General features: G+C 52.7%; 1 protein-coding gene across 2 annotated transcripts in view; it reads right to left on the bottom strand.

The window, feature by feature from the left end:
• LOC149429958 (beta-2-syntrophin-like) overlaps nucleotides 1-16,501 on the bottom strand; it is a 34,147-nt gene extending 17,646 nt beyond the window's left edge. For both annotated transcript variants that reach the window (XM_089666312.1, XM_089666313.1), the window contains exons 1-2: nucleotides 15,948-16,501; nucleotides 101-302 (exon numbers count right to left, since the gene is read on the bottom strand). In XM_089666312.1, the coding sequence (XP_089522438.1) occupies nucleotides 101-302; nucleotides 15,948-16,455 (710 nt within the window). In that variant the 5' untranslated portion in view covers nucleotides 16,456-16,501. The remainder of the gene's footprint in view (nucleotides 1-100; nucleotides 303-15,947) is intronic.
• Nucleotides 16,502-16,539: the final 38 nt, after the last annotated feature.

Here is a 16,539-nt window from a genome sequence, read left to right on the forward strand (position 1 = left end):
GAAGAGATCTGGCCGTAAGAAGGAGAGAGAGGAGAGGTACACATGACGTACCTCTTATGACACACAGAAACAGCTGCATCACGCACACATGGTCACTGACCGGCCCTCAGGGTCGAACATGCTCAGGTTTCTGGCCGCGTAGCACATTTTTAAGGGGATGACTTTGTAGTCCCTGGAGCCATGTTTGGGGGAGCCAGATGTATCGCTGTGTGATGGATCCGTCAGTTCAAAACCGTCCCAGGGAAGATCGCCAACTAGGGAAGCTTTCTGGATGTAGGGAGACACGTCCTGCAAGAAGCGCACTGCGGGAACAAAAACAAAACATGGTGTCACATGGAGAACCACAACACAACATGGTGTCACACAGAGAACGACCGCACAGAGCGGGAACAAAAACAAAACATGGTGTCACATGGAGAACGACCGCACAGAGCGGGAACAAAAACAAAACATGGTGTCACATGGAGAACCACACCACAACATGGTGTCACACGGAGAACGACTGCACAGAGCGGGAACAAAAACAAAACATGGTGTCACATGGAGAACCACACCACAACATGGTGTCACATGGAGAACGACCGCACAGAGCGGGAACAAAAACAAAACATGGTGTCACATGGAGAACCACACCTCAACATGGTGTCACACGGAGAATGACCGCACAGAGCGGGAACAAAAACAAAACATGGTGTCACATGGAGAACCACACCACAACATGGTGTCACATGGAGAACGACCGCACAGAGCGAGAACAAAAACAAAACATGGTGTCACATGGAGAACCACACCACAACATGGTGTCACACGGAGAACGACCGCACAGAGCGGGAACAAAAACAAAACATGGTGTCACATGGAGAACCACACCACAACATGGTGTCACACGGAGAACGACCGCACAGAGCGGGAACAAAAACAAAACATGGTGTCACACGGAGAACGACCGCACAGAGCGAGAACAAAAACAAAACATGGTGTCACATGGAGAACCACACCACAACATGGTGTCACACGGAGAACGACCGCACAGAGCGGGAACAAAAACAAAACATGGTGTCACACGGAGAACGACCGCACAGAGCGGGAACAAAAACAAAACATGGTGTCACATGGAGAACCACACCACAACATGGTGTCACACGGAGAACGACCGCACAGAGCGGGAACAAAAACAAAACATGGTGTCACACAGAGAACGACACCACAACATGGTGTCACACGGAGAATGACACCACAACATGGTGTCACACGGAGAACGACTGCACAGAGCGGGAACAAAAACAAAACATGGTGTCATATGGAGAACCACAACATGGTGTCACACGGAGAACGACCGCACAGAGCGGGAACAAAAACAAAACATGGTGTCACACGGAGAACCACACCACAACATGGTGTCACACGGAGAACGACCGCACAGAGCGGGAACAAAAACAAAACATGGTGTCACATGGAGAACCACACCACAACATGGTGTCACACAGAGAACGACTGCACAGAGCGGGAACAAAAACAAAACATGGTGTTACATGGAGAACCACACCACAACATGGTGTCACACGGAGAACGACCGCACAGAGCGGGAACAAAAACAAAACATGGTGTCACATGGAGAACCACACCACAACATGGTGTCACACAGAGAACGACTGCACAGAGCGGGAACAAAAACAAAACATGGTGTCACATGGAGAACCACACCACAACATGGTGTCACACGGAGAACGACCGCACAGAGCGGGAACAAAAACAAAACATGGTGTCACATGGAGAACCACAACACAACATGGTGTCACACAGAGAACGACGACAACACAGAGCGGGAACAAAAACAAAACATGGTGTCACATGGAGAACCACACCACAACATGGTGTCACACGGAGAACGACCGCACAGAGCGGGAACAAAAACAAAACATGGTGTCACATGGAGAACCACAACACAACATGGTGTCACACGGAGAACGACGACAACACAGAGCGGGAACAAAAACAAAACATGGTGTCACACGGAGAAGGACATTACAGATTTTTACACTTTGATGTGTTGATGAGTTTGTATGTGATATTTGCACTTTATATCTCGGGGACGGGTCTATAACTTGCACTGGACACTGGTGAGGTGTCTTTTTCTCGCTGCACTTCATGGTTTTGCGTTGTATCTGGAGAGGTTTACCGTCAGTCACTTGTAGGGGGTTCTTGTTATCGGCCTTTGCATGGACTTTGTTTGATTTTCACGAGTCCCATCAGCCACCACGGCAGACACTCTGAGACGGCACAAGTGCAGCGACAGCACTTGTAGCCCAGTTTTTACTTCCTCCAGACCCGAGACAGAAGGTCAATATCTCCATCCAGACCTGGCGCCGGATCCTGGGCACCGATGTGCGAGCCGCAACACACTGATCAGCTACAAACACAACATGTAATACATGCAATTCTCTACTGAATGCCAGTTTGTTTCATTTTTTGCAAAAGTCAGACGATACCACATCACCACGACCAACCCCCCCCCCCCCCCCTCGGTGAACGATGCTGGTGCCCTCGGTGGACAATGCCGATGCCTCCCCCCCCAGTGGACAATGCCGATGCCTCCCCCCCCAGTGGACAATGCCGATGCCTCCCCCCCCAGTGGACAATGCCGGTGCCTCCCCCCCCAGTGGACAATGCCGATGCCTCCCCCCCCAGTGGACAATGCCGGTGCCTCCCCCCCCTCAGTGGACGAAGCCGATGCCTTCCCCCCTTCCTCAGTGAACGATGCTGGTGCCCTCGGTGGACAATGACGGTGCCTTCCCCCCCCCCCCCCTCGGTGGACGATGCCGGTGCCTTCCCCCCCCCCCCCCTCGGTGGATGATGCCGGTGCCTTCCTCCCCCCTCGGTGGACGATGCCGGTGCCTTCCCCCCCCCCCTTCCTCGGTGGACGATGCCGGTGCCTTCCCCCCCCCTCGGTGGACGATGCCGGTGCCTTCCCCCCCCCCCTCGGTGGACGATGCCGGTGCCTTCCCCCCCCCCCCTCGGTGGACGATGCCGGTGCCTTCCCCCCCCCCCCTCGGTGGACGATGCCGGTGCCTTCCCCCCCCCCCCCTCGGTGGACGATGCCGGTGCCTTCCCCCCCCCCCCCTCGGTGGACGATGCCGGTGCCTTCCCCCCCCCCCCCCCTCGGTGGACGATGCCGGTGCCTTCCCCCCCCCCCCTCGGTGGACGATGCCGGTGCCTTCCCCCCCCCCCCTCGGTGGACGATGCCGGTGCCTTCCCCCCCCCCCCCCTCGGTGGACGATGCCGGTGCCTTTTTCCCCCCCCCCCTCGGTGGACGATGCCGGTTCCTTTTTCCCCCCTCGGTGGACAATGCTTTTTTTCCCCCCCTCGGACGATGATGGTGCCTTCCCCCCCCCCCTCAGTGGACGATGCCGGTGCCTTTTTCCTCCAGGCCACTAAGCCCTGAGCACCACACCCTGGAGGGCTCATGCTTTCATACCTGGAAGGACCAGGTCTCCGGCAGACTTTGGAGTCAAGAAGGGGAGTGTGCGTAATGGTCAGCGGGTTCCAATTCTTTGGTCGGCACCATTCTCTTACATACAGATTTACTGACATTTAGCTGAACCTTTCCACAGATGTGTACAAATAGGCAACGGGCCTTCCTAGAGCAGCCAAATCCTCATGAAGCACAGGAATGACAGCGCCGTGATTGGAGGAGCACAGGAATGACAGCGCCGTGATTGGAGGAGCACAGGAATGACAGCGCCGTGATTGGAGGAGCACAGGAATGACAGCGCCGTGATTGGAGGAGCACAGGAATGACAGCGCCGTGATTGGAGGAGCACAGGAATGACAGCGCCGTGATTGGAGGTCTTCCATTCCTGGCCTCCCCCCTCCTGCTGGAAGTCCGGGGGTTAATCTGCTATCTAACCAGAGATTATATTGCTTGCTGCAGAATAAGGAAAGATTACAGACAGAGTCCATATAAGGCAGAGAGGGAGAAGAACGGCATAACAAGTGGAGGGGCGCAGGAAAGGGGGACAGGCATGCGGCGAAAAGGGGCACCCAGGGGCCTCTGCAGGCTGCACACGATTATCAGGTTCAGCCATGAGAAAAGACCGCTGACGGAAGCAGACCGGAGAGCTGGGACCCCTGGGTGGGACCATGTGTGGCTTTACACATATTTACACTGTAATCCAATAATAGGTGATCACACATTAACGAGGGGCCACAACTAATCCCCTGAGCCACAGGCAGAGGACGACGTCTGCAAGGCCAGGGCTGGCTGGAAACTGAAGCAAATGGTAACAATCCAGAAATGCCCAAAACAAACAAAAGAAAAAAAAAAAAAACTACAGAAATGTTATGTTTTTATATTGACTTTTCTGTGTATAAAACCAGGAGAGCCATTTAAAAAAAGCCAAAAAATCCTCCCACACACACACTCCGTCCCCACACATCGGAAACAGTCACTTTAAGGGGGTTTCCAGGTACCATGTGACTGTACTGACACCTCCTGATTGGTGCCAGGTCCTGAATTGTGGTGGAGGGAGGGCTATCATCACATGGTGTGCCATGACCTAAAAAAAACAAAAACAAACAAAAAGGTACAAGGTTTCCTTAGAGTTGAATTCCAAAAAAAAATTTTTTTTTGATCATTGGATCAGAGTCTCCTGCAGACTATTCCTCCAGCACCACAAGTCTGTACCCAGGTAAAGACCTTCAATTACAGGGCTGGAGAAAGTCATCAATGGCACACATGCGCCGTGACGTCACCTTATTTGGACTCGGTTGATACAAGCCCCTCCATAAAGCATCTTGTAATTGGAGAACAGAAAAGAACATCAGTCTCCGTTTGATATTCCAGGTCTGCAGATTAAAAGTACCGAAGATAAAATACCCAACTTCCTGTGTCATCTGACACCGTATTGAAATCCCAACCAGTGTTGTCAGGCCTGCCGGACAGCAGGACCCCTCCCATCCCCTCCCTTCTGTCCCTCTCCATGTTCACACATTGAATTTCTATCCCAGCAAAATAGTGCTGCAGCTGTGACCCCCAAGAACCTGCCAACCTGTGTGCAAGGAAAGGGCTCTCGGAAGATGTAGTTCTGGGGGTGTACCCACCTCAGTAGGAACTAGACTCCCGTCAGCTGCCCCTGCAATAAGGAGGTCACAGAATAATAAAAGCGGTTTCTCCCTGCAGATGTTGGGATATGAGGGGACGATGGAGTTTGGGGGACACCTGGACAATGGCTGGATATACACTTCACAAGGTGCAATGATTGATGTAGTCAGCCCAAAGCACTTCACTATCTGATACCTGAACTATAAAGACTCAAAAACGTCAATTGCATTTCCACTGTGACATGTGACTGTGCTGGTGCTGCATTCACTTCTATGGCGGCCAGCACACGGCTCCGGGGGGGGGGGGGGGTGTACTCACGTGTGTCCGCGGATCTGCACTACTCTGGTGTGAATGTGCCCCAACTAACCAATCATGTACCAATGTGACAGCCATACTTTACAATAATGTCCCGCAACGTGTCGGCTCTGAAAATACAGGATACCGGCCCTTTAAATAGGTCTGTAGGTTTCTTTTTCAGTTGATGGAAAACGCATCAACTTCGCCACGTTTTCGTCTCCGTTACCTGGCACGAAGGTCCAGATGGCGCACTATGGCGTGCGTTGTGCATGCATGCCGCAATGTACGGTTACAACACATCACATCGTCCACAACACCACCATAACGTTCGCTCTGTGCTGCAGCACATTGGGACGCACCGCTCTGATACATAATGCACATGTATGGCGTGACCAAGGCATGCCGGAAGCGGTTCTCACAGTCCTTCTGTGGAGTCTCTAAGCAGCCCTCAGAGGGTTCACTTTTGTTTTTCGTTTATCCAGCAGGTTGAACTGACCCGATTCCCCCGCCCACAAATTAATGGGGGAATCCTCCCCCGTGCCTTCAACTACTCTGATCAGTGCTGCAAGCAACAGCCAGCGGTGCCAATCCAGCAGCAAAAACCAAACAGGGCAGCTGAATGGAAGTCAGAACCTTCTGTACAACCAGCCTGGCCATACATGGACCGAAATTCGTCCCGTCCCTTCTAAACTTCGATCCATGTATGGCGCCTTAATACAGATCAAAGAGGTTTAGAGCACCTGATATGAATGAGCCCTTCAGCATCATGAAGGTGGGACCTTCCTACGACAACCTACCTACCCAAATACCTTCCATTTCACAAGTGTGCAGTCTCTGCCGTCACACATTTCAGTGCCTGTACTGTGCTCTGCATGTTCCTCCAAACACGCATTACACAGCCACACGCCCTGCGCCTGGAGACCCGCCACTCCCGGCCCTCCAGATGTTTAAATGCTTCCAGCTGGGGGAGCCGAACACATTAACCCCGTCACTGCTGCAAGCACAGTCCCTAAAGCTGAACACGTTACATGTGAGAAGAGATCCGTGTGCGCAGAATCACCAGATCTACTGCACATGCCATTTACACCAGAACACGACGCATGTTCATACATCAGGCAAAGGGTGACAATACACCAATGTGATAGACTCCCTCCAGAGGTGGGTGTGGCAGCTCAGTGGATTGCTGGAGGAAAGTCCTGGATTCTTATTGGATACACAGAATATAACTGGATATATGGGCAGCACAGTGGCTATGTGGTTAGCACTTCCCCCTGGCAGTACGCGGGTCATTGATTCGAATCCCAACCACGGCACCACCTGCCTGGAGTTTGCATGTTCTCCCTGTGCCTGCGTGGGTTTCCTGCGGGTACTCCAAAGACATGCTGAGAGGTGAACTGGCTCCTGTCTACATTGGCCCTAGTATATGTATGTATGTATGTGAGTTAGGGACCTTAGATTGTATGCCCCTTGAGGGTTAGGGACCTTAGATTGTACGCCCCTTGAGGGTGAGGGACCTTAGATTGTACGCCCCTTGAGGGTTAGGGACCTTAGATTGTACGCCCCTTGAGGGTTAGGGACTGTAGATTGTACGCCCCTTGAGGGTTAGGGACTGTAGATTGTACGCCCCTTGAGGGTTAGGGACTGTAGATTGTACGCCCCTCGAGGGTTAGGGACTGTAGATTGTACGCCCCTCGAGGGTTAGGGACTGTAGATTGTACGCCCCTTGAGGGTTAGGGACTGTAGATTGTACGCCCCTTGAGGGTTAGGGACTGTAGATTGTACGCCCCTCGAGGGTTAGGGACCTTAGATTGTACGCCCCTCGAGGGTTAGGGACCTTAGATTGTACGCCCCTCGAGGGTTAGGGACCTTAGATTGTACGCCCCTCGAGGGTTAGGGACTGTAGATTGTACGCCCCTCGAGGGTTAGGGACCTTAGATTGTACGCCCCTCGAGGGTTAGGGACCGTAGATTGCACGCTCCTCGAGGGTTAGGGACCGTAGATTGCACGCTCCTCGAGGGTTAGGGACCGTAGATTGTACACCCCTCGAGGGTTAGGGACCGTAGATTGTACACCCCTCGAGGGTTAGGGACCGTAGATTGTACGCCCCTCGAGGGTTAGGGACCTTAGATTGAACGCCCCTTGAGGGTTAGGGACCGTAGATTGAACGCCCCTTGAGGGTTAGGGACCGTAGATTGAACGCCCCTTGAGGGTTAGGGACCGTAGATTGAACGCCCCTTGAGGGTTAGGGACCTTAGATTGTACGCCCCTTGAGGGTTAGGGACCTTAGATTGAACGCCCCTTGAGGGTTAGGGACCTTAGATTGAACGCCCCTTGAGGGTTAGGGACCGTAGATTGAACGCCCCTTGAGGGTTAGGGACCGTAGATTGAACGCCCCTTGAGGGTTAGGGACCGTAGATTGAATGCCCCTTGAGGGTTAGGGACCGTAGATTGAATGCCCCTCGAGGGTTAGGGACTGTAGATTGTACACTCCTCGGGGGCGGGGACTGATGGGAATGTACAATATATATGTAAAGCGCGGAGTACATTGACGGCGATATATAAGGACCTGAAATAAATAATATTTATAGGGAAAGTTGATCCAGGGAATATCCGATTGTCTCTCGGGGGATCAGGAAGGAATGGTTTCCCCTGCAGGAGGAGATTGGATCGTACTTTGCTGGGTTGTTTGCCTTCCTCTGGATCCACTGTGGATGGAGGATTAGAACTTATTTTTTTTAAATGCTTGGACTGGATGGACTTTTGTCTTTTTTTCAGCCAGACTAACTATGTAAGTGTGTCCGAGATAACACATTTAATACACAACAAAATAAAAATGTGCTCCAAAAAGATCCTTATAAAAGTATTAGCACAAAATATATATATGTAAAAAAAAAAAAAAAAAGATATTGCATATATGAAGTACTAGTATTGTGGATTCTAAACCCCCCAATAGCATTCCTGGCTCCTCCCCCGTCAAGTGCCCCCATAGCATAGCTCCTATCTTCTCAGGTCCCCTGTCAGTGCTTGTGGCCCCTCCCCCTTGATGGGTGCCCTTAGCACAAGCTGCTTGCATTGGGGGCACTCATGCATGCTCTCTCCTGAGCCAGCTGTGTGCGTCTGCGACACACAGAGCATTGTTCAATCCCGTCCCCCCTCATTGGCTGTGATTGATAGAAAATGTCTCCCACTGCTGTGTCTCGGCCAATGAGGAGAGAGAAACCCAGGAGAGGTGAGGCTCCCGTGTTTCGCTGGATTGGGATCGGGTAAGTATTAGGCTCTGGTCAGATCTGGGCATTTTGTATTGTGAGCAGAATCGCTGCAATTCTGCCCGTGACCCCAAATCACTGTGACATTTGCACCGTTTATGTTCAATGGCACCTAAAATGTGGTTCTGTTGTGAATGTCACATGATGCAATTACGGCAAACCGCATCACGCGAAGCTGGTCTCCCAAAAAAAGCGCAGGAGCTTCTTCTGGGCAATAATCATGGCAGAACCGCACTGCGTTTTAGGTGCTATTGAAAATGAATGATGAGCGCGAGGCACAAATGGGGGAGGATGAGACAGAATTGGAGTTGATTTGGAGGGGGAAGGGGGAGACAAATGGAGGAGGATTTGGAGGGGGAAGGGGGAGACAAATGGAGGAGGATTTGGGTTCCATCCGGAACGGTACAGAAGTATTCGGTTTACTTTAGGAGGCTTGTACCTCACAGATGGCCTTTAAAGTATTGGACAGACTTTGGAAGATGAAATACTTTGGTGACCCCATTGGGGAGATTTCATCTAACTTCCTGTTCCTATGACACCAATATAACATATGGCAACTGCCACCAGGACTGGAAGGCACAGGCCGCAATCAGCAGCTCTGCCCCTTACCCACTCTACCCAATGTTCTCATCTGTGCCCCACAAAGGATTTCCCCTCACTTCCTGTCCTGACCACGGGGCAAATAAATGAGGGCTTAGACCACAAGCTGACAATGGCTCTCCCCCTTCTCTGCTCAGAACTGCAACGTTTTGGTTGGAGTTCAGCTTTACACCCATTATCAATGGCAGTCCCCACATTCTCTCAGCAAAGGTTCCATCTAAATTGCCTTCTGGGTTTATTTAATTCTATTTTGTGTCATTTGTTTTTATGTCCTTTTGTGTAACGCCGCGATGAGCATTTCACCCAGAGAAAGCGTCACAAAAAGGAGGAGAAAATGTCTTCAGCATTGTACTCGCTGTTCTATGCCGTCTGTAACCAAGGCGACTGCGGGTTCAAGGCTGGTGCACAATATATATTATATATACACACACGGGACTATGGTGCGAAAACGTATCTGTCCGCCGGCCATTCCACACCCATGACCTTTAATGGCCCCCCAGTCTTAGTCCGTAGGGATCAATATTGAGTTGGCCCCGCCCTTTCCACACACATGACCTTTAATGGCCCCCCAGTCTTAGTCCGTAGGGTTCAATATTGAGTTGGCCCCGCCCTTTCCACACACATGACCTTTAATGGCCCCCCAGTCTTAGTTCGTAGGGTTCAATATTGAGTTGGCCCCGCCCTTTCCACACACATGACCTTTAATGGCCCCCCAGTCTTAGTCCGTAGGGTTCAATATTGAGTTGGCCCCGCCCTTTCCACACACATGACCTTTAATGGCCCCCCAGTCTTAGTCCGTAGGGTTCAATATTGAGTTGGCCCCGCCCTTTGCCTCTTCTGGGAAGGCCGTCCACAAGGTTTAGGAGGGTGTCTATGGGAAGGTTGGACCATTCTTCCAGAAGCACATTTGTCAGGTCAGGCACTGATGTCGGGGGAGGGGCACTGATGTCGGGGGAGGAGGCACTGATGTCGGGGGAGGAGGCCTGGCTCGCAGTCTCCGCCCTAATTCATCCCAAAGGTGTTCTATGGGGTTGAGGTCAGGACTCTGTGCAGGACAGTCAAGTTCCTCCACCCCAAACTGGCTCTTCCATGTCTTTATGGACCTTGCTTTGTGCACTGGTGAGCAGTCATGTTGGAACAGGAAGGGGCCATCCCCAAACTCCTCCCACAAACTTGGGAGCATGAAATTGTCCAAAATGTCTCTTTAAGAGTTCCCTTCACTGGAACTAGGGGGCCAAGTCCAACCCCTGAAAAACAACCCCCCACCATAATCCCCCCTCCACCAAACTTTACACGTGGCACAATGCAGTCAGGCAAGTACTGTTCTCCTGGCCACAACCAAACCCAGACATGTCCATCGGATTGCCAGACAGAGAAGCGCGATTGGTCACACCAGAGAACACGTCTCCCCTGCTCTAGAGTCCAGTGGCGGCGTGCTTTACACCACGGCATCCAACGTTTTGCATTGCACTTGGTGATGGAAGGCTTGGATGCAGCTGCTCGGCCATGGAAACCCATTCCATGAAGCTCTCTACGCACTGTTGTTGGGCTCATCTGAAGGCCACACCAAGTTTGGAGGTCTTTAGCTATTGACTCTGCAGACAGTTGGTGACTTCTGCGCACTGTGCGCTTCAGCATGCGCTGACCCCGCCCTGTCATGTGACGTGGCCTACCACTTGGTGGCTGAGTGGCTGTTGTTCCCAGTTGCTTCCACTTTGTTATAATCCCACTAACAGTTGAGCGTGGAATATTTAGTAGCCAGGAAATGTCCCGGATGGACTTATTGCCCAGGTGGCCACCTATCACGGGACCACGCTTGGAGTCACTGAGCTCCTGAGAGCGACCCATTCTTTCACCAATGTTTGTTTGTCTTTCACAAATGCTGTGAGGATTTCTGACTAATGATTGGATGTGGTCACAATGTCCAAGTTCGTCCAACAATTTTCCACCCGGCTCCTTCCAAATGTTGATGTAAGTGTAACGAAGAGCAAAACTTGTTTTAGTTTTGGATTGAATGGAGATGGATTAGAACATCGTCAGGTTTTTATTGCTGTCTATTTCACCCTCTCAATTTTTTCTGTTTATTGTTATCACCAAGAGTGAAAGAAAATCATAAATTTTAGGTCATCACTAGAGGGAACATCTTCTAATGGGAACACTAGGTCTGGTGACAACCAATGATTTGCTCCCTTTGGAAGGATTTCTTCTCACTTCCTGTTTTTGCTATGGGACAGGAATTGAAGGGAAAGCTCCACAATGGGACGCAGATGGAAAAATAAAATATATGGCAGGTGTTCTAACCCTCCTTTACTCCATCCAAAATGAAAAAAAAATAAAGTGTAGTTCTACTTTAGGCAATTTATGTCAAGCCGGGTGCTGCCAACAGGTGCAGCCATGGCCTCAGTTTGGGCCAATTCTGTAGGAATTTGTCAAATTTCGAGCCATGGAAGGCAGCCTTTACAGTGCGCTGACCCCTCCTCGCCAAGTGCTGGGATTACAGGAGACCATTTCCAAGATGGACTTCGGCACCTCTGACGGTTGAACCTCTCTATACATTAGTTGTAGGACGCTGCCGATACGACCAATCGCTGTATGCAGATCGAGAGGTCTGACCTTCTAATCTGCATCTCTGTCCCGGGTCAGCAACTCAGAAAATATGGAACCCGCAGACAACCAGCATTCTCAGATGGCGGCTGGCAAAGGCAGTCTATCTCAGTACAGATGATTTCTTTTGACATCTGAAGGCCCCATCACTGCAAGCCCAGGCAAAAAACTGAGCAACCAGTGGGTGGGAGCGCCCCACCGCGGCCACCACCCCAGGAGGCGCCCCGCCGCGGCCACCACCCCAGGAGGCGCCCCGCCGCGGCCACCACCCCAGGAGGCGCCCCGCCGCGGCCACCACCCCAGGAGGCGCCCCGCCGCGGCCACCACCGCCCCTCCGCGGCCACCACCCCAGAGGCGCCCCTCCGCGGCCACCACCGCCCCTCCGCGGCCACCACCCCAGAGGCGCCCCTCCGCGGCCACCACCCCAGAGGCGCCCCTCCGCGGCCACCACCCCAGAGGCGCCCCTCCGCGGCCACCACCCCAGAGGCGCCCCTCCGCGGCCACCACCCCAGAGGCGCCCCTCCGCGGCCACCAGTTGAGTTGGAGAACAGCTAAACAGAGAGCAGTTGTATTGGATGAAAATTTTGCCCAAATATGGCCAATTTTTGCTCTAATTACGCCGTGTATTCGCTCCTCTGCTTTTCCCGATACAACGGGATTACCCTGCAGATAAAGGCACACGGACTTTCCCAGGGAGGTGTCAGATATTAATGTCACATTAAAACCGATTAGTATTCTGACAAAGCATCTCAGCAAATCCATCTAATGAACGGTCCCTGGACTGAGGGGAAGGCCTGGCTGAGAAAGTGTTAAAGTAAAGCAGCCGAAAATCGGAGTAATTAAGACTGACGTATAATGAATACAATGGCTGAGTAGAGGATTCCTCCAGTGACATCCAAATACCACAATCATTAACAAACAGCTGAAGTTATGTGCAAATCTGAATATTCCCTTTACAGGCTGAGCTTGGTTTCACAAACTCGCATGTTCCAAGCTCCTTTATTGGTCCTGTATGGTGATGGGCCCCTTCACTGACCAATAGGGGAACTCAGGACGTGGGAGGGGGCAGGAGCAAATGTATTTTAACAGTCAAGATCTGAACCTAACTTCAGCTGCGTGGATCTCGGGAGCCAAGGATTGCTTCAACATGTGACAAATGAACTTTATAGCGGGGTCCTGTTTTTTGGTCACATCTACTGAACCGGAAAGCGATTTTGCACTCCAGCTTCTCAGTCCCAGAATTCTCTCACAACAGAAATCCATGCAGTTGGACCTTCGTGACTTTCAAAGGGCAGAAAAACAAAAGATATCATTTATACTGGTTCCAAAATAGCTGGAAAATCACTTTTCCCGCAATATTGTGCCAATAAAAATTCTAGGCAAGCGATTATTTCATGAATTGGGAAATTCCAACGAGGAAATCATTTTCTAATCACCTTTTGATTCTGCAGGTCACAGAAATCCACTGAAAACTATTTTAGGTTTTTCAGTCAGTTGTATTCTATGTGGGAATTGTCTGGATTTGTGCTGAAGGCCGAGTTCCCGATGTACCAATATATCATCCATGTACTTCTGTTGTAGAAAAGCCTTTCCATGTATTTCAGGACGACCTTTCCTCAGCCTCCAGCGTGCTCCATAGAGGTTCATGACTTGTGGAATGTAGATTTCCTCACTTGTGTGGATTTCAGGGACGCACTGCAGCCCATTTTCTGTGCTTTCCTATGAATCTGGTTCACCAGAAGACACCGCCTTGGGAATGGAGCTCATTATTTATCACGTTGTGACGGGGAAGTTCCACCGTAAGAAATGGCGGCATCGCTGAACGACTACAATAGGGGCAGCTTTCAGGAAAGGGAGGATGTCCCCCATAGGACCCCTCATCGGTTACTGGGCCCAGAGTGGGGAAACCTTCCCACAAAGCCTGGCACCGAGTCAGGGATTACAGAAACACAGATGTGCTCACATGTAATAACTCCAGAACCACCAACCCCCACAAATGACAACAAAATCGATCAATCGTTGGTGTGATCACCACCAGGGGAACTATCTGAAATCAGGAGGTGGCCAGTGCTGACCTGGAAACGCCAATCGCCTGGCTGTCTCCGGCTTCTATACTTCACGACACAAAACAAACAGCAGATGAGTGAAGTCAGGACTTGTGACACCATATATGAAACAATCCAATTGGCTAAAAAATGAAAGATAATAAACACAACCAAGCAAACCCGAGTCCACAATTTACTGAACTTTTCACCTTCCTCAGGTGGGGGGGGGAATGGGTAGGTGGTGTGGTGGTAGGTAGGTAGGAAGGGGGTAGGTGTCTCGGCTCCTCACCTTCCAGGGTCACCTCCTTCCCCACCTGCACCATCTGGTCATGATTGGCACTCTGGAGGTGGGATAGAGGTAGGTAGGAGGGGAAGGGAGGTAGTTGGTTTGGGTGATAGAGATAGGTAAGTGGGGGTAGTGTAGGTAGGGAGGGAGTAGGTAGGTGGGTAAGAGGTAGGTAGGTGGGTATAGGTAGATATCTAGGCTCCACACCTTCCAGGGTAGCCTCATTCCCCACCTTCAGCACCTGCACTGCCAGATCATGGGTGGCGCTCAGGAAGGAGGGGAAAGGTAGGTAGGGGGAGGTGTAGATAGGTGGATAGGTGGGGTAGAGATAGGAAAGGGGTAGGTATGTTGGGGGTGGTAGAGATAATTAGATGGGAGTGGAGGTGGTGTAGGTAGGTGGTTGGGGTAGCAGTAGATAGGAATGAGGTAGGTATAATATATTGCGCAAAGTATTGGGCTGCCGGCCTTTCCATGACCTTTAATGGCCCCCCAGTCTTAGTCCGTAGTGTTCAATATTGAGTTGGCCCCGCCCTTTCCACACACATGACCTGTAATGGCCCCCCAGTCTTAGTCCGTAGGGTTCAATATTGAGTCGGCCCCACCCTTTCCCCCCACGCATGACCTTTAATGGCCCCCCAGTCTTAGTCCGTAGGGTTCAATATTGAGTTGGCCCCGCCCTTTCCACACACATGACCTTTAATGGCCCCCCAGTCTTAGTCCGTAGGGTTCAATATTGAGTTGGCCCCGCCCTTTCCACACACATGACCTTTAATGGCCCCCCAGTCTTAGTCCGTAGGGTTCAATATTGAGTTGGCCCCGCCCTTTCCACACACATGACCTTTAATGGCCCCCCCAGTCTTAGTCCGTAGGGTTCAATATTGACTTGGGTAGGTAGGGTGGATGGGGGTGAGGGAAGTAGGTAGGTATGTGGGTGGGGTAGCGGTAGGTGCATGGGGGGTAGGTGGAGTATCGGTAGGTATGTGACAGGGGTAGCGGTAGGATGGGGGGGTAGGTAGGTGGAGTAGCCGTATGTAGGTGGGTGGGGGGGTAGGGAGTTGGATGGGGGGTAGGTGGGTGGAGAAGCGTGGGGGGAGGGAGGTAGGTGGATGGGAGGGAAGTAGGTGGGTATGTGGGAGGAGTAGAGGTAGATAGGTGGGTGGAGTAGTGGGAGGGGTAGGTAGGTGGATGGGAGAGAAGTAGGTGGGTATGTGGGAGGGGTCACGGTAGGTGGGTGTAGTAGAGGTAGGTGGGTGGAGTAGTGGGAGGGGTAGGTGGATGGGAGCGAGAGGGAAGTAGGTGGGTATGTAGGAGGGGTAGCAGTAGGTAGGTGGAGTAGTGGGAGGGGTAGGTGGATGGGAGGGAAGTAGGTGGGTATGTGGGAGGGGTAGCGGTAGGTGGGCGGAGTAGTGGGAGGGGTAGGTAGGTGGATGGGAGGGAAGTAGGTGGGTATGTGGGAGGGGTCACGGTAGGTGGGTGTAGTAGAGGTAGGTGGGTGGAGTAGTGGGAGGGATAGGTGGATGGGAGCGAGAGGGAAGTAGGTGTAGTGGGAGGGGTCGCGGTAGGTATGTGGGTGGAGTAGTGGGAGGGGTCGCGGTAGGTGGAGTAGTGGGAGGGGTAGGGGAGTAGTGGGAGGGGTCGCGATAGGTAGGTGGAGTAGTGGGAGGGGTAGGGGAGCAGTTGGGAGGGGTCGCTGTAGGTATGTGGGTGGAGTAGTGGGAGGGGTCGCGGTAGGTGTCTCGGCTCCTCACCTTCCAGGGTCACCTCCTTCCCCGCCTTCTTCAGCGCCTGCACCGCCTGGTCATGGGTGGCGCTCCGCAGGTCGGTCCCGTTGACGGACAGGATGGCGTCTCCCACCCGCAGAGCCCGGCTGTGGTCGGCGGCCAGTCCCGGGAAGATCTTGGAGATGAGGACCGGCATCCTGTTCTCCTGGCCGCCCTTTATGCTGATTCCCAGCCCGCCCGACTCCTTCACCACCCGGACCCTCCTCACCGGTTCCGGGCTGTCGGCGGGGAAGCGGGATCCCGGGCTGCCCAGTCCCGACTCGGAGCCGCAGTCGGATGTCCCGGAGCGGCCGGGGGGTCCCCTGCGGGGGGTGTCAGGCTCTGGGCCATTGCTGAGCCCGTTTAGCGGCGCCGGCTCCTCCTCCGAGGTCAGGCTGAGACTCTCCCCGGACAGCTCGGCCTGGACCCGCACCCAGTGATCCTGCAGGAGGAGCTCCAGGAGCCCCGAGCGGGAGGCTCGAGTCCACACCGCCATGGTGTCACTGAGAGCCGGACAGGGGACACTTCCTGCCAGGAGCTCCGCCCCGCCCCGATCCTCCCCCAACCTGCCACTCTCAGC

Source organism: Staurois parvus, unplaced genomic scaffold (assembly GCF_062004578.1).
Source record: "Staurois parvus isolate SC_StPar_1 unplaced genomic scaffold, SC_StPar_1.0 ptg002683l, whole genome shotgun sequence".
NCBI lineage: Eukaryota > Metazoa > Chordata > Amphibia > Anura > Ranidae > Staurois > Staurois parvus.